At 42.2% G+C, this 24,940-nt stretch overlaps 2 protein-coding genes across 7 annotated transcripts in view; one reads left to right on the top strand and one right to left on the bottom strand.

Annotated features, from left to right (window-relative positions):
• vps13c (vacuolar protein sorting 13 homolog C) overlaps positions 1-16,974 on the bottom strand; it is a 48,463-nt gene extending 31,489 nt beyond the window's left edge. For 2 of the 6 annotated variants that reach the window (XM_005929211.2, XM_042223839.1), the window contains exons 1-35: positions 16,750-16,973; positions 15,344-15,387; positions 14,907-14,949; positions 14,310-14,405; positions 13,981-14,013; positions 12,875-12,976; positions 12,307-12,369; positions 11,751-11,825; positions 9,485-9,594; positions 9,350-9,409; positions 9,209-9,268; positions 8,957-9,037; positions 8,372-8,429; positions 8,104-8,231; positions 7,922-8,028; positions 7,656-7,830; positions 7,217-7,279; positions 7,003-7,141; positions 6,824-6,924; positions 6,306-6,448; positions 5,983-6,175; positions 5,651-5,765; positions 5,067-5,203; positions 4,563-4,695; positions 4,236-4,353; positions 4,009-4,141; positions 3,672-3,744; positions 3,453-3,553; positions 3,182-3,335; positions 2,977-3,053; positions 2,228-2,287; positions 1,811-1,961; positions 1,617-1,733; positions 1,424-1,527; positions 455-622 (exon numbers count right to left, since the gene is read on the bottom strand). In XM_005929211.2, coding sequence (XP_005929273.1) covers positions 455-622; positions 1,424-1,527; positions 1,617-1,733; positions 1,811-1,961; positions 2,228-2,287; positions 2,977-3,053; positions 3,182-3,335; positions 3,453-3,553; positions 3,672-3,744; positions 4,009-4,141; positions 4,236-4,353; positions 4,563-4,695; positions 5,067-5,203; positions 5,651-5,765; positions 5,983-6,175; positions 6,306-6,448; positions 6,824-6,924; positions 7,003-7,141; positions 7,217-7,279; positions 7,656-7,830; positions 7,922-8,028; positions 8,104-8,231; positions 8,372-8,429; positions 8,957-9,037; positions 9,209-9,268; positions 9,350-9,409; positions 9,485-9,594; positions 11,751-11,825; positions 12,307-12,369; positions 12,875-12,976; positions 13,981-14,013; positions 14,310-14,405; positions 14,907-14,949; positions 15,344-15,387; positions 16,750-16,849 — 3,615 coding nt within the window. In that variant the 5' untranslated portion in view covers positions 16,850-16,973. Of the gene's footprint in view, positions 1-454; positions 623-1,423; positions 1,528-1,616; positions 1,734-1,810; positions 1,962-2,227; positions 2,288-2,976; positions 3,054-3,181; positions 3,336-3,452; positions 3,554-3,671; positions 3,745-4,008; positions 4,142-4,235; positions 4,354-4,562; positions 4,696-5,066; positions 5,204-5,650; positions 5,766-5,982; positions 6,176-6,305; positions 6,449-6,823; positions 6,925-7,002; positions 7,142-7,216; positions 7,280-7,655; positions 7,831-7,921; positions 8,029-8,103; positions 8,232-8,371; positions 8,430-8,956; positions 9,038-9,208; positions 9,269-9,349; positions 9,410-9,484; positions 9,595-11,750; positions 11,826-12,306; positions 12,370-12,874; positions 12,977-13,980; positions 14,014-14,309; positions 14,406-14,906; positions 14,950-15,343; positions 15,388-16,749 lie in introns of all 6 variants that reach the window. The other 4 variants (XM_042223840.1, XM_005929212.2, XM_005929213.2 and 1 more) reach the window with 4 other exon arrangements.
• A 6,090-nt stretch (positions 16,975-23,064) lies between these two features.
• On the top strand, positions 23,065-24,706 carry agrp (agouti related neuropeptide). The gene is made up of 3 exons (XM_005929209.2): positions 23,065-23,303; positions 23,621-23,718; positions 23,823-24,706. Exons 1-3 carry the CDS (start codon positions 23,165-23,167, stop codon positions 24,012-24,014), a joined length of 429 nt encoding a protein of 142 aa, XP_005929271.1. The 5' UTR covers positions 23,065-23,164; the 3' UTR covers positions 24,015-24,706.
• Positions 24,707-24,940: the final 234 nt, after the last annotated feature.

The raw sequence follows: 24,940 nt of genomic DNA, 5'->3' as shown, positions 1-24,940 counted from the left end.
TGGATCATAGAGGACATTGGCCACACACAGACAAGGCAAAGACTAGTTCTGTAGTTAGTGACTGTGTTAAGTTGAAGAGCACAGAAACAAAAGCAACACACTCACAACAAATGAAGGAAATTAATACTTCGATATAGGAATCTGAGAAGCCAAATGAAAGAAAGAGCCCACATCACATTTAAACACTGAAATGTGTGTTTAAAAATGAAATGTGTTCAAGACTAGAAGTGTGTGTGTGTGTGTGTGTGTGTGTGTGTGTGTCCATCACATGTGTTTGTGTATTTATACATTAACCTATAAGCACCATCACAATCAGGAGGGCAACCGTAACCAGGAGCCCAACGGCCTCCACACAGAGACAACAGTCATCTGGCCTTTTAGGGGTCGCCTGTGTGGAGGTCAGGGCTGAGTGTGAATGTGCATTTAAAGTGTAGAGAAATATGACGCTCCTTACCAGCAGAGACATGAGGAACTTGTGCAGGTAGACGATATGGATGCAGCCCAGGCGCAGGGTGACCTTCCCGTCCACCTTCGACATGTCGCCGTAGCCGTTACCCTCGGTTGCCCCGGGAAACAGAGAGAGTTTGAAGCTGAACACCTCCTCACCCACGATGGACACTGCCTGCAGGGTGAAGAAAAGACCACAGCGGCACTTTCCATGACTCGAGACAGAGTACCGAACTTATCCTAGTACTAAAAGATCCCAGCTGACTTTTTACAGAAAAACAAAGACACTTAAGTGCACACAAACTTCTAAAGTAGCTTCTTTGTCTGGACTCAAGGCAGAAAGCAGATCTGATCATATATTGCGGCACGTGTACTGTTAGCATGACAGATGCTCAGGCTTCAGACTGCTTGAAAACCTCTGCTTTAGACAGCTAATATTCACTCCTGGGTCTGTACGACATCAGTGAGAATGGATCTCTCTGTTATGGTTGTCTCAGGGAACCAGCTGTGGCTGACAGAACAGCAGCCGGATCCACATGCTGATGCTGTTAAAACCTTCCTGCTTATGAGAGGTAGAAAGCTGGCCTTAAAGGAAGGGCAGTTAAGCAGCTTGTTATAGGCTCATAAAAGGATACAGGACTTTAAAGTGCGAGTAATACAAACAACCTTAGTGGATTTCAAGAATGAAAATATAGAGCTGGAAATGAGTAATCCACTTGAAATCAATGTTAAACATCCTACTTAATGATCTGAGAAGTCTGTCTTTCTACCGTCTTTAGAATAGAATACAATAGAATGCCTTTTATTGTCACTATACACATGTACAATGAGATACAGAGCATCTCCTACTCAGAGCAGAGCTGTGGGAAAGAAAGGCGCACAGTTTTACAGCGCTACATAAATAGTATACAAAAATATCACATGTACAAATACACTGTGGAAACAAAGTATTCCAGCAAGTTTTCCTGCTGCAGACCTTTCTGTGGATGGTATTGGGGTTGACGTCGGTGACCACGATGTCTCGCAGCCGTGCGAACACCTCCGTCTCCTTCGGCTGCACCAACACAGACGCGTCGATTCCTGCAGAGAGGTCACATGACCACAATTTATGCTTGATCGTGTGCCGTCAGCAGTGCTTTTAACTCTCACTTCAGCTCAAGTGTTCGCACCTTGGACTCTGATGTCAGCGATGCTACGGCGGTCATCACACACCTCCACATGGAAACAACCCAACATGGCGACCAACTTGAAATTGAATATTCCTGCATCCTTAGCTCCTTTAGATACTGCAGAGAACGAGAATCATATCCTGTCACATGAAGATCATTCAAGACACACCTGTAACCAGATGGTTAAGCCTCACCTGTCCGGCTCTTTCCCGTCTTCTCCACCTGCTTTTTGACATCTTTGTCTTTGTCTCCGCTGAACTGTGACGGCATGGCGTTGTTCAGGTAATTGATGGTTGAGAGTAGAGCTTTAGTGTGAAGGAGGAAGTCCAGAGAGGAAAACTCCACCTGAAACAGCAGTAGAGAGACACCTGAGAGGAAGCATGACATCATGAACCGACTGACTGCGAGCCACTATTTGTTTCAGAGATAAAACATCCAGATCCACACTTTTTAAAGCGCTTCCTGGACAGGAAATAATCCCTGAATGACCAACAAATGTCGAGTCACATGTTTGTGTTGTTTGTATTAAGAACAAAAAAAAAAAAAGTCATAAACTGAATGACTAATTGCTGATTTTCACAGTGGAATAAAAGAACCGCTCGCCCACTCACCTTCAGTGTCTGCTCAGTGTTTTCAAACAGTGTCTGGAAGTTGGGACCGGCGGGGTCGGCCTGCGGCAGCACAGAGACACAAAAGCACGTTCAGCGGGTTCATGTGTCTGTTTGCTGGATAAAAGGCCGATTCTGATTATGTTACCGGACTGATACCGCCAGGCAAAACGATCTGAACTGTGGTGTTCTGAGCCATTTTTGGCCACATCAACACAATCTTCAGTCACACCACGACCCCACTTACTACATGATTGTGACCTGTCCCAAATCTGTGTGTCTATTATGTGTAAACAGACCTCTCTGCATTCAGTCATACTTGTTATTCATCTCTGTCTCTCTTCCACAGCATGTCTTTATCCTGTCTTCCTTCTCTCTCTCCAACCAATCACAGCATATGGCCCCGCCCCTCCCTGAGCCTGGTTCTGTCTGAGGTTTCTTCTTGTTAAAAGGGGTTTTTTCTTTCCCCTTTTGGCCAAGTTGTTGCTCATAGGGGGTTCAATTCAATTCAATTTTATTTATATAGCACCAAATCACACCAGTCGCCTCAAGGTGCTTTATATCATACAGTAGATCCTACAATAATACATACAGAGAAAAAACCCAACAATGAAATGAGCCCCTATGGCAGTGTAAGTGTGTCCATGCCCTAAAATGAGTGAAATATCTGAGGAGCAGGATCACCAGCAGTGAGATCCAGTACTACGTGTAGACCAAACAGGTGAGTCTGCTGGTGGTGTGTTTAATCTTACCTTGATGAACTCCACCTTCAGCAGGTTGGTGCCCTGCTCCGAGGAGCTGATCAGGTGGAGAGGCTGTTTTGTACCACCTGAAACAACAAAAACACATTTAAAAAAAAAAAGAACAAAAATATCACGACTACAAATGGAGACTATGAACAGGTACACAACACAAAAGAATTAGTTTAAATTATGATGCTAATAGCATCTGTGCTACCTGGCAGGTCGCAGTAGTCGAGCATGACTCGTTGCAGATACGAGGTGACGCTCAGGTCGAAGCTTCGTTTCTTCCCTTCGGCTCCCAGGTGACAGATACTGAAGGACAGGAAAGTCTTTTCCTGTTCCACCTGCCGGGTCAGCTCCACCAGCACCTGAACACATCGCACGCTGCTCGGTCACACGTTCTCATTTAACACTAGGACACCGCACCCCACCCCCTCCTCATGGGTCGCATGATGACCTGACACGAGAGCCAAACATACACACACCTCTTTGACTTCAAACTTGAAGTGAACATCAGTGAGATCCTCCACAGTCGAGCGCTGATGATCCTCATCTGTTGATTTCTCACTGGTGTCTTCATCCGAATCTGAACACAAATTACGCACGACAGCATCAGTCACAGCCCACAGCGTCGTACAGCGTAGCTTTAAAGCTTTTAATTTGTTAAAAAACAATAGTGGAGTCGAAATGCACCAAGCACTTACCAGTTTCCATGGTGTCGAGGAGGGTGGGGTGGAGGTCAAGTGCTCGCGGTCTCACCTCCACCAACGGCAAGACCTACAACAAGAATCGCCCAAACACGGTCAGCTAAACATCGAAGTGCAGGTAACTCTCACTCCCCAAAGTTCTCTCTGCGATTCCTCTAACATCCCTCAGTCCTCACCCTTGACCTCCCCATCACTCCCCAAACTTTCACCTGTCTCTACCACCCCCCAAATGTTTTTGCTCTGAAGTTTCCATCATCACTCACTCCTCCAATCCCAATATATCCTTTCCATATTAGTGCTTAGCTGCAAGACGAACGGTCTGTACCAAATGTACCTTCAGTGTTGGGGTGGATGGCGAGGAGTCCACGTTGGGTAGAGGGATGCCGTCGACCAGCTTGAGGACACTGTGGATCTTCTGGTCTGAGATCTTAACGTGTAGCAAAGGCAGCTCGCCCGATACCTTAAACCTGAAACGCCAGAAACGATTCGGATAACGTGCACAGGTGAGCGCAGACGAGTCAGCAGAGAATTTGAACGCCTGTTCACCGGTGGGAATCATACCTGGGCATCCTGGCATCCTTTTCCACCATGCACTTGGCCAAACTGAGAGTGAGATCCATCGGCTGGAGGATGTGTTGGAATGAAGAAGCCTGCTGCCGTGCTACCTTCCAAGCCTCACCTGGAATCAGGTCACGACAAATTTACTAAAAATGATAACAGATGTAATCTGAGGAAACACAGTTCACCTACTGGCCACTTTGTTAGGTACACCTGTTCTACTGCTCGTTAACATAAATATGGTGAATGAGCTGGTGCTTATATGCCTTATATGTATTCAATACTTGCACTTTTGTGTATGTGTAGCTCTGTTGTTGTGCGCTGATGTACCTGACTTGCTGTAAAGCACTTGAACTCTGCTCAGCTTCACGCTGTATCTGTCATAGGCTCGATCCATGATTTCCTCCAGAGACGAGAAGGAGGAAGTGGACGACCGGATGCCGCTTTGCTCAACACTGTTTAACTACAGACCAACAAATACACACTGGTGTTAAGTGACAGGCTGTAGTGCAGGCCTGTAAACACTCACGCTGTTGTCTTATCTGTTGCACTACGAGCTGTAAGGTCAAACCACAAAACATTTATGAGGCCAGTTCTATAAAAAGGCAAAACCCAGGCACACCAGGAATTTAGGAAAACAACTGTAAAATATCCAGAACTTAAACTGTACTGTAACGGAAATTTTTACGAGACACAGCTGACTTTCTTAAGGTCAGTATGTGTATTTATTAGTTTTATAGCTAGAGAATATTAAAGAAACTGGTTATCATCATGAAAATATTATAAAAAAGGTCTTTTCATCTTAAAAGCAGGGGTAAAACTAAAAGGACTGACCTGAAAGCAGCCAAAGTCCACGATAATGAGGTCCGCCGTGCTGCTGTAGAAGCCCGACTTTGGCAATAGCAGATAGGACGGTTTCAACTCGATCCTCAGGTCCAGGACCTTTCTGGTCTCAATCATGTGAGACAAACCTGCAGAGACATGAATCCCTTAAAGTCCTAAGACCCGAACTTTTCCACGGCATGCATTTTTAATTTCTCTTTGATATTTGGGCATATTGGGACCCGATGGATGTAAAAACAAAGAATTACTAGGTTGTTTTTTTTTTCCTGATTTATGTTTCTAAGAAAAATAAGAGCCACATATGAGGATATTCGTTTAGAATTTCGATAGAACAGTAGCAGCATAACATCCTCGTAAGTGGATATCAGGCCCTTGTAGAGCAAAATTGAGTATTTTGGTCTAAATAACCCAAAATGTGATGTCCACATATGTGGACGCAGGTCCTAGGAGGTTAAAGTCCTGGTATGGACCCAACAGTCCTGATCATCATAGGACTACATAACCTGTTCAGCCGTGAGGACAATGGACCCCTGCTCCACCGTAACTGCTGGTTTGAACAGAAAATAGTTACTGACCTGTGGCAGTTTTCTCTTTGATCTCCTCCAGTTTGGAGAGTGTGGCCGTGGTCAGGACCTCCAGATCCACACCTTTCTCTGTCTTAAAGAAGTCGACGATACTGTTGACTGTCAGCTGAAGGATAAAAACACAGAGAGAGACAGGAATCATAAGAAACAACCATCTTTGACTTCCCAGAGACACTTAAATGGGTTAAAGAAGAAGAAGAAGAAGTAGAAGACACAGACAACAGTAAGACTAACAGAAACTAAATGAACGCAACATACGAAAGAGAAGCAGCTTTCATTTACTGTGAAAGGTGGTTTTAGGCAAACGTGATCAGAACGATTACCGCATCATAGATGATCTCCACAGGCTGAGACTCGACTCTGAGCAGCTGGTCACCAGTGCTTTCCTCGGGGTTCAACTCGAACAACACGCTGAGCAGAGACGAGGACGAGTCGCCCATCGAGGCGATGAGTGAGGGCGTCGCCCCCTGCTGCTGCAAACCAGTAACATACCAGTGCTGCAAGGTCGTCTCCACCCTGCAGCAGAGCAGGGTCAATACAAATACGAGTCAGACTGACATGGATATGTGGACCTTCCACCAAAAGTAGCACTAGAATATTTCAGCAGGTTGATTTATTTCATGTGTGTAAAATAAAACCCCCTGACCTGATGGCCTGAGCTCCGGGCCTCTGAGAGATTTTCGTCTTGAGGTCGATCATCTGGACCTTGAGGATCTCTGGTACATTGGGTTCCTCTCTGACCGTGACCGAAGTCCTCAGTAGCTGGAAATTGACGATCACAGCTACATACTGAAACAGACAAGTTCACGCCAGCTCAGTGTTACCAAAAAGTCTGGGTCCTGCTTCAAGTAGAGTCGGGTATTTTCAAATCTGCGCTTCATTTGACATTTGTGGGCGTGTAAATGATGAAAAACAAACAAAATGTCTATAATTAGTCAGCCGCTGAGTGAGGACGCTGCAGCATGATTGTAGAAGCATGAAATGCTTCTTTGCATAGACACCTCACACGGTTAATCCGAGTGTCAGATTTTTACAACCGGATAATTAAAACTGAGTGTTTACTTGGATATAGTTTGCTCTGATGAGGGTGCTAAAGGCAACAATGGGAAACTTGAACTTATCATCTACAAAGCCCATGAGCATGCAGATTGCAGATGTGTTTACCTTTCTGGGTAAAGCCAGATTGTGAGAGCTGCCACTGTACCCGATGGCTGTGTACAGCTTTTCCTTCTCCTCTGCGGTCATGATTTGGTCGAGTCCTGAACCTGAACAACGGCAGACACGCTTTCAGCCGCCAGTTTGGACAGAGCGAGGTTTTTAAGGCGAATCTGAATATCACTTACTCTCTGGCTCTTTGCTCTCCTCTGGCGCCTGCTCCTCCTTTTTAGCCTTCCTCCCAAATAAGCTGCTGAAGAAACCTCCTCCCTGCTTTTGTCCCGCCGCCGCCTTCTTTGCTGCCACCTTCTGTCCTGATCTGATCACCTGCAGGGGGGGGAAGACGAGCATATGGCGTATAGCTAGCCTGAACTCTGGTCTAATTTCAGTCACTGTGTTTACCTCCATGTGCGCCTGTTGTCGGCCCAGAGTGATGTTGAAAACATCCAGAACTTTCTCGAGATCCTGGAGGAGCAAACAGCAGGGAAACAGCAGCAGGAGTAGGTGTGAGCAAAGTTCAGCTTCTTTATGAGCTTCTTCAGCCACAATCCTCATAATTAGGATTCATTAGTTACATTCAGTAACTAAGGCAGAAAAGCAGAAATCAAACACATGACTGGAATTTTCGTTCATTTTAAAGTGATCTTAAGTTACTTCATCTTCGTCATCTTCAGCAGAGTGGTGGAAGATTACAGAGTGCTTTGTGTAATTGGTGGAGATAAAATTCCCACTTGATACTGTTAGCTCTGACTCACCACCACAGCTACATGTGAGCGACTGTGGTTTCTGTTGGGTGTGCGCTCTGTTTAAGCTTGGCGCTGCTGTACAGAGACACCTTTACCTGGACTTGTTGCTCAGTTTCCTGGCTCACTCTGCCCTGGCTCAGCAGTTTGGTCTTGTAGGCGTTCTTGTAAGCCTTCAGGTTCTCCCGATGACGTTTAATGTTAGACCAGGACCACGTGTGTGAAAGAGGGTGGATGTGGACCTCCATCACGCTGTTGACGCCGTACTTCCACCTGAGAGAGGCAGAGGAAGCAAATATTTGTGAGTTTCTGAGTCGATTTTGTTCACTGATCATCTCCGAATTGTAAACTTTACAAAACAGACCAGAGTTTGGCGTTTCCTTTCACTGGGACGTCCGGCCTGAACTTCCTGTAGGGGGCGTTCTTCACCATGCAGTCGATGGACTCCAGCAGCTCCACCATGGTGAGGTACTGTACAGGAATCCGAGGGGAATGTTTAGAGAACAGTCTCACCTGTCTTTGCCTCCCATCTTGGTCTCATATTACCTGTGGTTTGGTCATCTCGATGGCAATGCTCTGGACCTCCAGCTGAAGATCTGCCTTCGGACTCTTCAGCTCCAGCTCAGCGCTCGGGTTGATGCATATTTTAGCCGAAGCGAAGATTGGTTTGAAAACTTCAGGGAGAAAAATATTTATGGGTGAAATTTGTGTGGATTTCACTGAGTGTAAGACGGTAAATACAGAAATGCAACAGAACAGGGAGGCTGAACTATGTGAATGCTGTTCCTCCTTTTAAAAGAAGTGTTGAACTCACTGTACTGATAGTGAGGAAGCTCCTGGTCCTTAGTGCAAATCCCAGATTTTAGCTGGCCCTGCACGAGAGGAGGAGACAGACGATGAGCGTGAATGTTTCCTCTGACAACAGAATTAGGGTCACTCGGCTGACAGGTACGTACATTTGTGGCTCTCATCTTGCAAACGGTTGAAATTAATGCAACTTACAGTGTCTCCCTTTATGGCTGTAACCAACATAGGGATCACTGGATGACTCCATGAAATGATGACGATTACCTCATTATTTGCTCAAATTAAATTAAAGGTTTAGGACTAAGCAACAGCTTTATAGCTGTAGTTAACATTTACATGCCTTAGAATAAGAACGTATTTTGCAGTAAGCCTGAAAATATTCATAATAGATATGAAGGTGAAGGCTTATTAAATTAAAAAAAAAAAAAAAAATCTACAATCTAAAATCCTGAAGTGTTCGGGTGGGATGACACGTGTATCAGTTTCTCTCTTTTCACTTATCATTAGTTTTATTTTTACTTTTTATTCTTGTTATATTTTTTATTGTTAATTAAGAATCAGCTCAAATCAGGTGACTCTGTTCCCAACTCACCACGATGTCCTCCCACGATCCTTTGTAAAAGATCGGACTGTTGACGTTCCAGTAGGCGCAGAGAGACTTCAGACTGCCGAGCTGCGGTAAACATGTAAACAGCAGCAATCAAAATCATGGATCGATCCACATCACATGACCGATGAGCTATTCTGCATCCTTCACACAGGTGACGTGCAATTTAAGCTTTAAGCTTACAAACACCAGATAACAAGGAACACAGAATTAGAGGGCAAGCAGAGCATCTGTCACCTTATAGATGATCTTTGCTGCCTCGTTCAGGATGCACTCTTTCCAGGTCGCATCAGTGGTCTAAAAAAACCCAAAGAAAACACAGCGATGTACCAACAGCAACTGCACAGGTAGCTGGAAGTGTGTGTGCGTATATGTTACCTTAAGGCTGAGCTCTGACAGCGTCACTCCCATAGACAGGGGGCGCTGTGGATCCGACAGCTAAAACAAAACAGAGCAGACATGAGCTGACTCACCTTAACGAGTATCCGGATTTGAACCTGGATCAGTACTTACATCATCTTCGTAGCGCAAGTGGATGCTGCTGATGTTCACCTGCAGGTTTTTAATCACCTGCGTGGCCATTTTCTCCGCAAACGTGTCCTTCTTTTCTTCCTTGGGTTTGTCTGAAACAATAAACAGTATAAAGCAAGTCTTACTTACTTGGATTCATACAATTTTTACTTCATGCTGGATACAGATGGTTTGTTTCTGTTCATTCATAAAAAGATTCTGAGCTTTAAAAGGCAGGTCCAAGAAACCAATATGTAACAGAGATCCTGAAATATCAAATCAGCTTGAACTGATGCTACCCGTCTTGTGATTTCACACTGACCTCTTCACAGATCAGATTTTCACTACCATATAGAAATGGCCAAAATAATAAACAGTAAAACTGCAATCTTTCTAGAATATTTATAAGTGGTATCAGTCAAAACTATTGTTTCAGTTCATTTAGTGTAATATTTTGAGGACCAACAGGCTTTGTGTTGATCATCCCTGCAACTCACTCTGACAGCTGCCTATAGTTCATTATGCAGGTTGATGTGCAACATTATAATCTGTACACTGTTGTGAATCACCAGCTGTCCAGTGTAAACCCAAATAATATAAATGTAATTTATAATGTAATTTTAAAAAGGCATTTAATTGCCTTTTTTTAAGCTGATGAAATACCTTTTCATTGAACTTATTTAAACTTAATAGGCACTTTAATTCACCTCTCTCATAAGATTAATCTAATAAAACTCAAATAAACACACTAATTTGTTCACAGAACTCTGTATTTATCCGTTTCTATGATTTATTTGTAATTAAACGTAGACAACATAGCAGTCTAATTCCATTCTAACAATTATTGTAGCTAAAAAGCGTCTCAAATGAAATAACATAATCACAGTTGCTGATACTTAATTGCACTTGTTCCTCATTACTTTTGTCTTGCATGGGGCATTCATGGTGAGCACTGACTTGATAAGGTAAGAATTAAGAAGGCAACTTAAGGTTTGCATCGCAGGATGTTGCAGCATTACACTGCACTCTGCGTGACAATCAGCAACACACTGCAAGAAAAGAATTAAAACACCACCCGAGTAATTAAGCTGTAAACATCATCACAGACCAAAAGTTTTCAATCGCAAACCTGATTTTTTTTTTATGCCTACTCAGGATACTGAAATATTAATAAACAGCTGTCAGTTTGTTGTTGGCTTTTACCCCCTTCACCTCTTCCTAATCATATTTAGTAGTGTAGTGGTTAACACAAAAAAAAAAAAAGGTAATAGTGACCAGGTGGGTGCAGGCTGGTGGTACCACCTGGCATATTAAATAACACTGAACACCTTTACCAGAATTTAAATGTGAAAACACACTGCATAACCATCGAAATATCCAAATGGACTAGACTGCAAAGAGACCCTGTCACACAGGCCTAGCGAGCTGTTGGTGACCTCATGGCGCCACTACAAAGATGAGGTTTTTCACTCACTATGTGGCTAGCATTACACATTTTCTCCTAGCAACCAGTGGTTTCCGGGTGGGTCTCTAGGCATGTGTGATTGGGGCCTTACAGGAAAAATGTCTAAACAGAAATAAATAATTTCACTGAACTAGTATGAAGAACTGTTTGCAGTACTGAGTTCATTCAGCTTAAAAACAGGACAGTAGTGACTCAGACACACCTGTGAGGTAAGGTAGAGGGGACAGCAGTGCAGTTTAACAGAGCAGCTAGCAAAAGCTCAAAGATCAGAGAGAAAGAAGGAGCAGAGAAGTCACAGGAAGAGTCAAGTATTCACAAATTAGGAATTAGGTCCTCCACAGTGCGCTCTATTCATGTCCAGCTCATCACTTAACAACCTAACAGCCTAAAAAGGGATGCTGCACGGCAGTCTGCCTAACTCCTGTCAGAAGAGAGACTCCCAGTGTGTAAGAGAAGTGGCTTCAGAAACCTTATTTAAACGGGAAGGTAATTCTGTATTGGAACTGTATTATTTAAGATCTTATATGTATATTATTAACCTGACATGAACACTGGTGTCTCTCGTAAGCCCGATACTCTACATGAACCACTTTATAAAAATGCTCCCGGGTCCTTGAATGATAAAAGTTTGCTTCATTAATGGTATAAGTCAAAGGATAATCACTCTCTGTTACAACTTATGAGACCATCTTTCCAGAACAACAGAATCTGCCAGCTGAGTAACATCGTTCTGAATGGTTGATCCAAACAAAAGGACCACGCGCCTGTTTTAAAGCACAAACTCAGTGAAAATGTGAAACTCACCTTCTTTGTGGTCATGTCGTTTCAGCTTCTTCAAGGCTTTTTTGTGCTTTTTGTGCTTTTTACGTCCTTTTGGGACTTTGGCAGCGTTAAAGGAAGAGACGGCAGTTAGTGTGAGAAAAGCCCGAAAGCACACAGACTGCAGGAAGCAGCAGCAGAAGACTCACACATTCAACACTAAAACCAAACTGCTGAACATGTGCGAGCCCGAGAGCACAGATGGGGGTGTTCGCATGGCAGAGATACCAACCTCTTACATTTCTTGACATAATCAGAGTGAGCTCTGAGATAATGTGTGTTTATTAACTAAAGGCAAACGGCTAATTAATGGAGCAATATGGCCAAAAAAAACCAACCAAGGATTGTTTCAATTTCAATTCCTTGACCTTTTGAGGTTTTTTTTTTTTTTTAACTGGACTTTTATTGGACTGAAGAGCTGTGAAATGCAGCCTTACCTTCTGATGTCAGCATGCACCTACACATGTGTGTGACGCTGACCTGTGTGTCTGTGTGCGTTAACTTTTATGTTTCATTGTGTGTGCCGCACTGTGCGCTTTACCCTTGACTGGCTCCTTGTAAACCACGCTCTCCAGACTGAACAGCAGATCTCCGGTTTGAGATGCTGACAGCCAACGCAGCATGAACGGGACAAACAGGATGTTAATACATTCATCCATTCACCTGTGCAGGACATGATTCACACACTGCGGCGGTCTGGTTTGGACACTTCTGACCTGAAACCTCACAGTGGAAACCTAATGGTGAAGCTCTGACACTTAACACACACATCTGGGTAGAATCTGCACATACGGGATGAGAATTATTTGGTAGCTTAAGCTGTTTAGTTTGCAAACCTGCAAAAAAAAATCTGAGTTCAGTGCTGAATTTAAAAAAAAAAATATACCCTGAAAAAATATCTAGGACTAAACTGAGACTCTGGTTTCTTCGCAGAAACACCAAGTGGAGGAACTAAAACTGTGCCTGTTTGTGTGGTGGGAAAAATGTGAACTGGAGGAAGCGAAAGTTAAAACCACAGGAAAATTTAGCAGAGCAAAGATGGCAAATGAAGCAGGAAACAGAAAAATCCACAGGTATCCACAGGTGTCACTGAGGTCAGACTGACTCACCCCTGCGTGCGGCCATCTGCAGCGCATCCTCGATGCGTTGCAGTTCCCTCTGCTTGGCCTCCTGCTGGTAACGCTCCTCCTTCGCTGCATCATACTTTAATGCTGAGAAAAACAACCAAAACAAAGCCAGAGTTAGTTTTAACCTCCACCAGCGTCGACCTGGTGCCTGCTCTGAACTGTCTCCTCCTACTGGATAAAGAGCCAGTTTGTCCCTGCCGTCCCTCACGGGACCTCTCCGTGTAGTTGGAGCTCCCTGTGGAGTTTCACCACAAACAAACTAAAGTTCAGTTTACATTCAGCATGTCAGGAGTTACTGTGTATCTTACAAATGTGTTCAAGGTGTTGTCATCTTTATAAAGCATTTACTGGCATGCTGCTGTGTATCTCGCTTTGTTGCGCAAACATTGTCTTTGCATATCATCTCTGGTTCTGTTTTTCTTGCGCACAGAGATACAGACTGACCGCAAAACTGCTCCTTTGGGTTACTTGAAGTCAAAACAGGATCACATGAAAAAACTGTTACAATCAGTCTTTAAGTAAGAGCCGCTTATAGAAAAGAAACAAAACATATTACACTTGTAATATGTCTTCTTTCTCTCACCCCAACCAGTTGCAGCAGATGGCCCCGCCCCTCCCTGAGCCTGGTTAAAAGGGAGTTTTTCTTCCTACTGGACACAAACCTTTTCCAGGTCCCCATATATCCCTTTGAAACATCCCAGGATTAGTTTTCAGAAATCCCTACATCAAGATTAAGGAAGAACCCCAGACTGGAAACCAGATACCTCTACACAAAACCACCGAGACGGTTAATCAGAGCTGCACGATAAGTTTACTGGAAATTGCTGTTTTTTGTTTTTACCTGAAAGGTTTTTCTACACACCTTAAATCCAAATTCAACACAAAGCTGTAGCAGTTTCACAGTAAAAGCTCTCCACTAATCTAACAGCATAGAGGCTTTTACTTTGAAGGAATTTAAAAACGGATTACAAGTTAAACCGCTGTTATCATACACTTATTTGTTTTTTGACATCGTGCAGCCCTGACAGGAAGCCCAGAGAACGGATCGGACCTAAACCCGAACCTCCACCTCTGAACTGGTAGCTTACCGTTATACGGACTCGTTTTCAGCTGAGATCCAGCTGGAACACACACATAAAAGCTGAGAAAACACTCCTTTATCAAAAGCAAGACACTGTTAGTAAACTAGCCACGCCTCCATGATGCCATCTGTTAGAAAAGCCTGAAAAAAAAAAAAAAACCTCTCTCCTGTGTGTGTGTGTGTGTGTGTGTGTGTATATAGGAGTTATCATAAGCTGTATACAACTGATTACCAGCTCAAAAGAAAATGTATCGTCCACCTTCTGAGTTCAACTTCCTGTTTCTTCTTCTACACTTGCCTGGAAAGATGCTTATCTGCAAATTCAGCATAACTTACTGGCTCCAGGGACAACCAGAAGGTAAAGACCCTCCAATGTGGCAACCACAGCATCACTGTAGAGGTTCTTCCAGGGGATTTTCAAAGTCAGCTTCCCTGAAACACAAACACAGATTCTTTCTGATTATCAAAAGGAAAATGTTCAACATCCCAACCCTTACAGAAGTCTTCTAGATGCTGGTGATTAGTCCAGCTTTTGGTGTGTTTGTGTTTATGCTGGCTATCTGCACTCGTGCACGTAGGGATATCACTTCCAGCTGATCATCATCAGATTAAACAGGAAGGAGCTGAGTAAGCTTAGATTTTTAATTGCTCTCTTAAACCTTCAGCAGCTTGCTAAACAGGTTTGGTAGCATTAACTAAGAATTTACCACCCTACCATTATGTTTACATATGATCACTTGAGGCTACTACCAAAAAAAAGAAGCATTGCTGTGTCAAAATGCTAACGTCGAGGTTTTGAGGGTGTGTGTGCGTGTGTGTGGGTAGATACATATTTGGTCTATGGGGATGGCTGACTTGTGATGTGAAGCAATAAAGAACACAAAGAGCTTCAAAAAAGGTGACATGAGGTGAATAACAATCATCAGAACTCACCGATCTGTCCGGCCTTCACTTTGAAGGGAACATCAAACTCACTCTGAAACACAAATGCACACACTATTAGCACCATGGCCTGTGGAAAGGGATGACGAGCCAGGTGTCCAGGCTTAAACTCTGCCATTTTGAGTATTCTCACTCAAAACACACTCCAAACTACTAAAGCATCTCAGAGCAAACAGGAAGTGAGAATTTTGCAGCCTAGAGATTATGTGGTTAGCCTGTGTTTACAACACATATGATTTAACAAGCTAGCAATCTTCTGTTACCATGAGGAGGCCACAGTTATCACACCATCACAACACCATGTGACAACCAAGCAGAGTACAAAGGCCAAAAACAGACTCCTTTACATTAAAAGCTCAGGCCACTCTATAAAATCATCACACTAAACCACAGGCTGCACGTGTCAGTGTGTGAGGTTTGGGACTTACCAGAGCATTTTCTTTAACTCGCAGGTTCTCAAGGACAACATTTCCTGTAAGAAATCAGAAGAAGAATCGGAGTCAGCATATCTGATTGTGTGTTTACAAAAGAATCATATGTTTCACACGTATCCCTTTAAATGCTTCATTTGGCAAAAATTAAGATAAAACTTTAAACTCATTCTGATACAAATACTCGGGTGTATCAGCCTGACTTTGCTACAGCACTTCTATTGATAAACCTGCCCAGGATCCACCTGGATGTGAAATCCTTCAGTTGATTTTCCATAAGCAGCTAAGCCAGTATTTGATTAGTGGAGAGAAACGTCCTTCTCATGTGTGCCAGCAGCATGTTTACAGATATGAGGAAACATTAGGAAGCAGGAATGTAGCTAGACAGGCGGCAGCACATTGCCCACATGTTACACTTCTGCCATGTTCACATATTACTGACATGTAATGTCCTGGAGCTTTTACTGAAACTGGTTTGAACATGTACACAAAGGCTAACTAACCTGAGGATGTTTGCTTGTTATATTGGACAAGTAACAGACATTAAAAGGTTAATGAGTCCCAGTTAACTTCCTCATGAAAGACTATTCAATTAAATTTCCAGCCGTGGCTTTGCTGTAACATCATTTTAATATGTTTAAGTGAAAGCATTTAATCAGTCTGTGTAGCAGTGACAAAAATAACCATGCTGATGATAATGGCTTAACCGCAGACGTGCTGCAGTGTGTGTGTGTGTCTGATAAGCTGCAGGTTAACTGAATTAACTGAATACACCTTCTGTGTGTCACTTTAACTTCAGCGCCACTTCTCGCTGACTGATCTGGTATCTGGATGAGGCCCAAACACCAGGACATGTGCAGCGGGCTGAGGGTCCGTCTGCTTGCAGTTACTGGACCCGAATGTGGGCTGCAAAGTTCAGTCCCCCTCCAGCGCCTGACCTCGTTGTAATATCCGGTAATTCAATAACAACGAGTCGCTGTGAAAACTGGACGTGAAAACACTCAAATGTCCGTGTTTATTTCGCTCGCTGTGAGTCACTCTTTAGTTCGGCGAACATTTAACAAACTTAAAGCATCCCCAGTCAGCAAAAAATAATATTCAACCACAGCACTCAGTAGCTTCCCCTTCTACTTCGCTGTATTTTAAGTGGAGGTGTAGCCCAAACACCAGACGAAGCTTTAACGAAAGTTAAAATTTCACCAGAACACATACTAAATTACAGTTTAAATTGATGCCGATATTATCAATAAACTCTATCGCTTTACAGTATGTGTTCAGACATTTTAATTATACTTGTCAAGTTGTGCAAAAAGACGCGAGCACTAAATTTAGAAATTTTCGAACGGAGTCTGGCTCGGATGCGTGTACAACAGAGACAGTTCCTAGCTAGCTGCAGAACCCACCTCCCCAGATCCCGATCTTGAGCTGAGACTTGTCGAGATTCTCCACGTAGTCTCCGATGAACCTATTGAGCAGGTCGCTGACCAGAGACTCGAAAACCATGACCGAAAGCTCCGGGATGGACCCAAATACAGGGTCACCGTCAGCTTTCCCCTGATTTCCGGCTCAGCTGATGACAGCTATTCAAGTCTGACAGCTTCCGAGCTCGACTGCTCTGCCTGGTCGATTAGCTCCGTCTGTGTGAGAAACCAGTGCGTGTGTGAGAAGGAGAGCATCGATCAATCAGTCAGGTGAGACTGAGTCAGAGCTGGAGGGGTGTGTGTGATTTCTCCTCGACCTGGTTTGTGAAAGAAAAGATTCTTTGTGTTTCAAGTCTCCGAGGACGCACTGTGTGTAATATCAGCACTCGGGTCTCCAATTACAGTGACTGTAGTAATGCAATGCTCATAAAAACTTTCTTGAACAAGAATAATAATTTTAAAGCAAGACGCCCCAACAGTGTGTTAGCAGCACAGAGCCACTGCTGTCATTGTGCACAGCGCTGCACAGTCGACAAGATCGGTGGAGAGAATATAGTGATACGGATCACTGATTTTCTGACAGCGGTGAACCGAAAGTGTCCAAACCACAAACAATAAAATGAAACTTAAGTGCATCTGTAGAATAAACAGTTAACAGGTTCAGGCTCTGGGACTCAGACTGATGTTTAAAAGAAACTATAAATATCCACCTAATTATGTTACAATAAAAACAATAATATTTTTGATTATTTTTTTAAATGAATGATTTGCAAATATGTATAGATTTATAGCCCCGAAATAACCAACGCTGTGCCTTGATGATAGAGGGAGATGGATACTGTGAGGTCAAAAGTGAATTGAACTAATCAGACAAAACAGAAAACAGCTCGGCCCTCCTGCCTGCGATGCTAAAGTTGATTTGAATGCGTTGTCTGGAAGCTTATTTCTAAAATGCTTTTGGTGCATAGACTGTATATAAAAGTTGGACATGATCAAGTTAAAGTGAAATCTCGGGCTGAGCATTTTCACGGTTACCCTGTTGGGATTTTGAAATGGGACACCACATGCCCATAAAATATATGTAGCAACTTGTCCATTAGTGGCATAATGTGCTTCACCTTATTACTTTTTAAACACCATTATTCTATTCTAATTTACAAAGTAAGCATCAGATTACGTTCAGTAAGTGAGCAAAAGTAGCAACTGAGACTATCATTTCATCAAAAAAGTGTTTAGTGAAGTCACAAATCAAGCGTGACTGGATCATATCTTCTTTGCAGTTTGACTTCTTTTTGAAGCCACCCCCTGCTGGCCATTGGAAAGAGTGCAGGCTGAAGCTGAAGCTGTGTCTATCCTTTATATACAGTCTATGATGTGGCTGGATTTAGGCTGCACCACAGCAAGCAAGTTGCTCTCCACACATCAGTTTGTTGCTGACAGTTGGACACTAGCAGACATCCATGGCTCTGGTTGCCTAGGTAACCCTTTAGCGTATTTACCACCAGGTCATATGTCTATCAAGGTTTGCTGCATAGTCTTTTACTGGTAGTCTTTTCAATTGAAGCATTAAAATGTTATCTTTGGAACCGCGCACTTTGAGCTGTCTGCAGTTTTTTCAGCCTTAGTCGCTTAAACTTGCCAGATGTGGTTTATTTTCTACATCTGTTCACAGTTGTGAAGCACTTTATTAACACACGCAAAGCCTTTTTATTCACACAGGCTAAAGTCAGTAGGTGTTGATTTGTCCTGCTCTGTGTTTTCCCCGCATTGTAAACCTGCACATCTCCATTTTCTGTGTTAAGCACATTGAGTGTATATGTAATGAAATGTGCTATAAAAATAAAATCGTCATCATTTGTCAGTGTAATGTTTGCCTGCACCTTAACATGAAACACCTGCTAGATGACACACTGGTGGAAAATAGAACCTACGGCAAAAGGAGAACTCTGCAAATACACGGAGGTCCATAAGTTTTTGGACAATTACATAGTTCTTGTCATTTGTCTTGTGAATTTTCTTTTTTTGATATAGTTAGGGTTGGATCCGGCGACCCTGAGACCTTACTTAGTTTTACTGTGTGGAATTAAAGAAATTATTTTACAGCTACAATATATCCTGCAGCATTAATATTGCATTAACAATATAATCTACAGCATTGACATTGCATTAAGATGGTTATTAAACCTGCTGGCTTTACATTAACCTTTTATTACAGGGGCAGCCATAATAATTGTATACGCACATTTTGTGCTTATTAAAGAGTTAAAGCTCAGTCAATTAAGGAAAGGTCATAAACCTCGTTCGGCGCGATGTCCGGGCGATCTATTGTGTAAGTGACTTGGAGCTATAGAAGGTTAAAACTGCATACACGCTTACAAAACACATATAGTACATATAATCTAGAAACAGGCCTGAGCAAAGGCCTGAAACTATTCAGCAACCTGTGGCGTTTGAGTCAAAGGAGCTTGCAAAGAAAAGCGTCTGGACTTCTTTAAGTTGCTTGAAGACGTTTCACCTCTCATCCGAGAAGCTTCTTCAGTTCGCTTAGTAACAGGTGACAGAAGATGTGTCAAAAAGAAGACAAGTCCCTGGGGACCTTCAGGGCCTGGATTCATCGCCATATTTGGACGAAGATGCTCGGGAGGGGAACTTCGGTGTCTGTATTTATCTCTTAAAATTGATCGTTGTCTGTAAAAAATGCAAATAATGTTCTTAAGATGCAAAAACGCGAGAAGGGGTGTCAAACCCTGACATTATAAAAGCAATTGCTTGTGTATTTTTGGGTGGAGATCTATGCTGATTGTATGCAATATCCATCTCCCTGTGTTCAATAAAATCATTGTTTGACCAGACTCTTCGGGACCAGTGTTGTTTTGTTTTCCTCCTCAATATCTTCGAGTTCGGGACAACTGCAATAGGTGTAGACTGCTACTGAGTGTTTCTTCTTCACTCTATATGGGTTTATACACCTCTCAGCATTTAATCATTGGTTATTATTAATCTCCGGCTCTTTTCCACAGTGTGTTTTTGTCCCGTCTCCTTCCCCTCACCCCCAGCCTCCCTGAGTCTGGTTTTGCCAGAGGTTTCTTCCTGTTAAAAGGAAGTTTTTTCCCACTGTCGCCAAAGTGCTTGCTGATAGCAGGTCATCTGATTGTTGGTGTTTTCTCTGTTTTATTGAGGCAACTTTGTTGTGATTTGGCGCTATATAAATAAAATTTAATTTGGCCTCTATTTTGCCACAGCAAATTTTAAATAAACCAAGACATGATTGAAGTTCAGTTTTAATTAAAGAATCTATTTCATGAAATGTTTAGTAATTACAGTCACTTTTATACATGGATACATGTCATTGACCTGTATAGATTCAAGATTCAAGAAGTTTATTGTCACATACACCGCAAAACACAAATGTTAAGCTGCAATGAAATTCTTACTTTGCGAGTTCCCTTTAACACAACTAAATAAACAACTAACTAAAAAAAACATTAAAAAAAACTCTAAGCATAAAAAATAATAGAATAAAGCGAGTGCTATGGACACTCGCTTTATTACTTGCACCTATTTAGAAGTGCAAGTAGTTATGCAACACTGTCACAGTGTTAACATAATCAGATTATGCAAATATTAAAATTGTTTAAATTGTATGTAGTTGTATTATATTGTATATAAATGTTCAAAATTGCACATTTATAGGTCAAATTATTGAGGTCATTGTTGCAGATGATCACATGAAAGAAACAGAACCCACACATGACTGTGGTAAGAGTTCAGGCTGAAACAGGAAGTATGTGAAGACAAACATGTTTATTAAGTCCATTTCCTGCTGATGGGCTGTAATCAGTTGATTCTGAGCGCAGATGCTATGTGCAACTGCAGCTGCGTCCGATCTCATTTGTACTGAGTGTGGCGATGATGTCAACAGTGTGTCACTATTCAGAGAATTGGCAGCATGTTGGCAGACAGAGGATGAGGAGGAGGAAGTCTAACCAAAGCAGCAGATTGACAATAATAGAAGAAACATGAAGGAAGCAGCTGATCTAATGTTCTCCATTAAAGCACCCTGAGAGGATTATTACTGAGTGTACCGAGCTCTAATGAGCACTCAGATCATAACTGACAGCACAGAGGCAAACACGACTACTTTTACTGATTAAGGAACAAAATAAAGGCACATTGAATAAATTTACAATTTACTTTTTTTATCCACATAGTTAATTTTTTTTTTTTTTATTTGAACTCACGCAGGCTTATCGAATCAGTTTCCTAGATCAGTTCATTTACCACTCTGGGCTGGTAAGAAAAAAGAAGACCAAATTCAGTTAAACCACTATGTGAAAACATTTCAGGCTGGACAAGAACCTAGCCTGCCTTTATATCCTCCTCTGTCATCTATTCTGCAAACAAAGGTACCAAATATCTCAAAAATAACGACAAAAAAGAACCAAAAAAATCACACCAGGGAAGAGTTTGAGCAGGGAGATCCGTACTGGGTCATCTGCCCAACGCTGAGGACCTTAGGTCTTCTCAGAGTCGAGGTGGAGCACAAATCTACTCCAAGTGGGAGAAGAAGGTTTCCTGAACACACGCTTCTAAAACTGGTTCTGCAGACCTGAAGTGTTTTATCTGCTGCTGCTTCTGCAGGATTACTGTGTTTCAGTAACACAGTGATTCTGTGTTCATGTGTTGCTCTCTCTGACCTCGCTCTTCCTTTTCCTTGCTGCAGACATCTCTGGCTCCAGGGCTCATCTGTCGTATCTGCGGTTACTAGCCTCTGCTTTTTTGTTTGTTTTGCCTTTCTGTTGTCTCCTTGTCTTTTTCACATTCCCCACTACTGGTTTTATTAAAGATTTCTTCTTATTAAAAGGGAGTTTTTACCTTTACCCAGGCAGTATCTGGGTTTCCCTCTGTAAAACAGCCTGCTGCCAGTCTTTCTATCTTACAAGACTAAGTACCCTGAGGTGATATTTGCTCTGATTTTGTGCTAGAACATAAAGAAAAAGATAAAATAAATAGTTTCCACATAGAAGAATATTGTGTTTTCTATTAGACACTCAACTGTCTGTCCAGTTTTTGATATATTCCTCATTTGTTTTTGTCGTATATAGATGAAAATGGACAGAAGTGACCTTTACGACATAATCACCATACTAATAGATGCCCCAACCCCCTGCTATACAGTCTCACGTATAGTTTAAATTAGCCTTAGAGCTTCCATCATGCTCCATTTGATGTATCTCTGCAAGGTCGTGGGATGATGCACATGCACAGCGGGTGCCATTCCATACCAAACCTGTGGGTCATGTGACCTTCTTCCTGTCCAGGGGTCTTTAAATTGCCCCTCGTCATCTCAGAGAGTCACAGTGAAGAGTCACAGCAACAGGTGAGTCACATCTCCGTCTGGTTCTCTTCTGATTCAGTTTATGTAGGAAGTAAATAAGATTTTATTTATGATTAAAACTGAAGTTTTATTTAAGCCTTCTGGTGTATTAGTGACAATAACAGGAATATTATGCTGTAAAAGAGATTTTTCCAGGGATACAATTTTGTTGTAGAAATAAACATCCACAGTTATCTTTTTATTATTACAGTTGTGTTTTTGATCATTTAAAAAATAAGTTTAATAACAAGTCAAATTCGGCAGTGTAAAATTATTTTAATAAAACAAAGTGGAACTATGCAGCCTAGTACTAAATGTCCTTTGCACCACTAATGAAACCCAGCAGGAATGATTTTGTTTTTAACTGCTGACGAGCTTCACTGTGGATGTAAATGACAATGTGCTTAATGAGAATCTCTCCTTGCTTTATGCATGACTTGTTTTCATCATACAGGAAAGTGATTAAAACCAGTGCTGTGGGTTATTGCTAAGGAAGAAAGGGAGATGTAATTTAATATTTTACGGAACAATATTTAATTTGTTTTCCTCCAAGGTTTGCAATCTGCTCAGTGTGGAAATTTCAACAGATTTGGTTATGCATAAGAATAATACTCTGCTGGTTCTAATCTGAAAAAAGAAACACTTGGTGCTGAAATTTATAACTAACAGACTCAAACTTATGTGCTGAAAATAAAGAGAAATTCACAAACCAGCAGGTTAGTTTATTTCACGTGGGATCAGATCATATCTGTTATCAAACTTACTCCAACAAGCTCCAAATCCAAAACTTGTTTGGTAGAAAATTTCACATATGTTAGTTGTCTTTGTATCAACTAATGAAGGTTTTTGAATGCAGAGAATGAATAAAAAATGTGACTTGGACGTTTTGGCGTTCCCCCTCTTTCAGGTAAACTGAAGCCTGTGTCTGTTTCCTCCTTTCAGAGACTCTTGTTGGAGAAACTGAGGATTGTGGGAGTTGTGGTGCAGGTTTTTCTTCTTCTTTTGTCTGCCAGCAGCAGGATGTTTGGCACTGTGCTGCTCTGCTGTTGGTCCTTCGGTCTGCTGCCGCTCGCCTCCTCGCTGGTTCATGGAAACTTACCGCTCGATGAAGGTCCTGTCGCTGGACGTCGCACTGAAACCTCCTTCCTATCTGAAATCGGTCAGTAACATCTCTTCATTCAGAGAGCTCCAACCACTGTCTCTCCAACACACCACGGTTGGCAGGATTAATCCGTTTAACAGTGGAAGCATGAATATTTATAGATAGAAAAAGTAGACCTCTGAACATATAGTTTTCTATTTTGTCCCTATTTTTTTTTTTTACATCACATCTAGTAAGCCCAATCTTTTACATTTGACTGCAGTTATTTTGAAGTATTTTGAAATAGATTTTTCACATTCAGCAGATTAAACACAATGGATTACGGTAAGCAAAAAAAATGCAAAATACATTCTGCTGTGTTTTCTGATTTGCAGAAAGAAGTCAAGTACCTGACCGCATGCACGAGCCTGCCCTCCTCCCTGTGGACTCTGTAGAAGATCATTTTTTGATGGATACAGGCTCCTATGATGAGGTGCAGCATTTAAACCAGCAGTTTACTCTTTACCTCGTGACTCCCTGTTAACAGGTTTACCTTAACAAAGTGAATTCATCTGCTTGCTGCATTTATGTTTGCAGGACACGTCTGCAGCCTTACAGCTGCAGGGTCGGGCCATGCGTTCACCTCGTCGCTGCATCCCTCACCAGCAGTCCTGTTTGGGCTACCCGCTTCCCTGTTGTGATCCCTGTGACACCTGCTACTGCCGCTTCTTCAACGCCATCTGCTACTGCCGCCGAGTTGGCCACGTGTGCCCCCCAAGACGCACCTGATAACAAGCTGCTGTGATGAGGAGCGAAGGCAGAGACTCATACAGCAAATATGATCTGTGATCTTTTTGTTTTGTGTCGCATTAAATGTGCTGTAATAAATAACTGATGAGGACAGTGTGTGTAATCATATCAGTGTAACCTGAAGATGTGAAAACACATCTCTATATATCTATCTATATATGTATATATATATAGATATATATATTATATATGTGTGTGTGTGTAGATGCATATGAATTACTGAATGAAGAAAGACAAAGAAATCTATGTGTGGATTGTGCTTTAATCTTGTAAGGAAGTCAAAGAGTGATGCCCACAATCATAACTCTTAACTATATCTCATTCATATTAACGTGTGTTTCTTTATCAATTAAGGAGCATAAAATATTTGTTTTTTTACCATAAAAAATAGTTTTTATTCACTGCTTCTAGTATTTATGTATAGCTAGGCCAACCGGATTCTGGTGCTGCTAAACACCAGGCAAGTCCAACGTAATAAAACTCTTCTGGAGTTCACCACACTTCATTCACCGAATGCTCGATGTCTTAAAATGAATTTCTACAGAAGAGTTTATGTTGAGTCATTTGTCCATTTTGGTCAATGAATACATTAATAATGTTTCTTTAATAGTTGTGATAATTTGTCTGGTCACATAATAAAAACATGAAGATGAATATTAAGGAGAAAAAGACACGTTCTCGAGCAGGTCATTTTCATTGTTTCTGTGTTTTATTGAGGACTAGCTTGGTGCTGAAACCTCTCATATGTGACATGCTCAGTTGGCAGCGATGGTCTGGTCGATCCAGGCACGCAGCTTGGTGACACGGGCATAGACTCCAGGAGTGGAGGTAGAGCAAGTTGAGCTTCCCCAGGACACAATACCAACCAGAGTCCAGGCTCCAGATTTCTCACAGACCAGAGGACC

This window comes from Haplochromis burtoni, unplaced genomic scaffold (assembly GCF_018398535.1).
Source record: "Haplochromis burtoni strain Fernald_Lab_line unplaced genomic scaffold, NCSU_Asbu1 Contig_121, whole genome shotgun sequence".
Taxonomy (NCBI): domain Eukaryota; kingdom Metazoa; phylum Chordata; class Actinopteri; order Cichliformes; family Cichlidae; genus Haplochromis; species Haplochromis burtoni.
This window is presented reverse-complemented; position numbering and strand designations above follow the sequence as displayed.

Excerpts from the sequence above, each read along its gene's own strand:
- agrp (XM_005929209.2), top strand. The coding sequence starts at position 23,165 with ATGTTTGGCACTGTGCTGCTCTGCTGTTGGTCCTTCGGTCTGCTGCCG. Across the intron at positions 23,304-23,620 it reads CTCCTTCCTATCTGAAATCG|AAAGAAGTCAAGTACCTGAC; the intron begins GTCAGTAACATC and ends TCTGATTTGCAG. Across the intron at positions 23,719-23,822 it reads ATACAGGCTCCTATGATGAG|GACACGTCTGCAGCCTTACA; the intron begins GTGCAGCATTTA and ends TTATGTTTGCAG.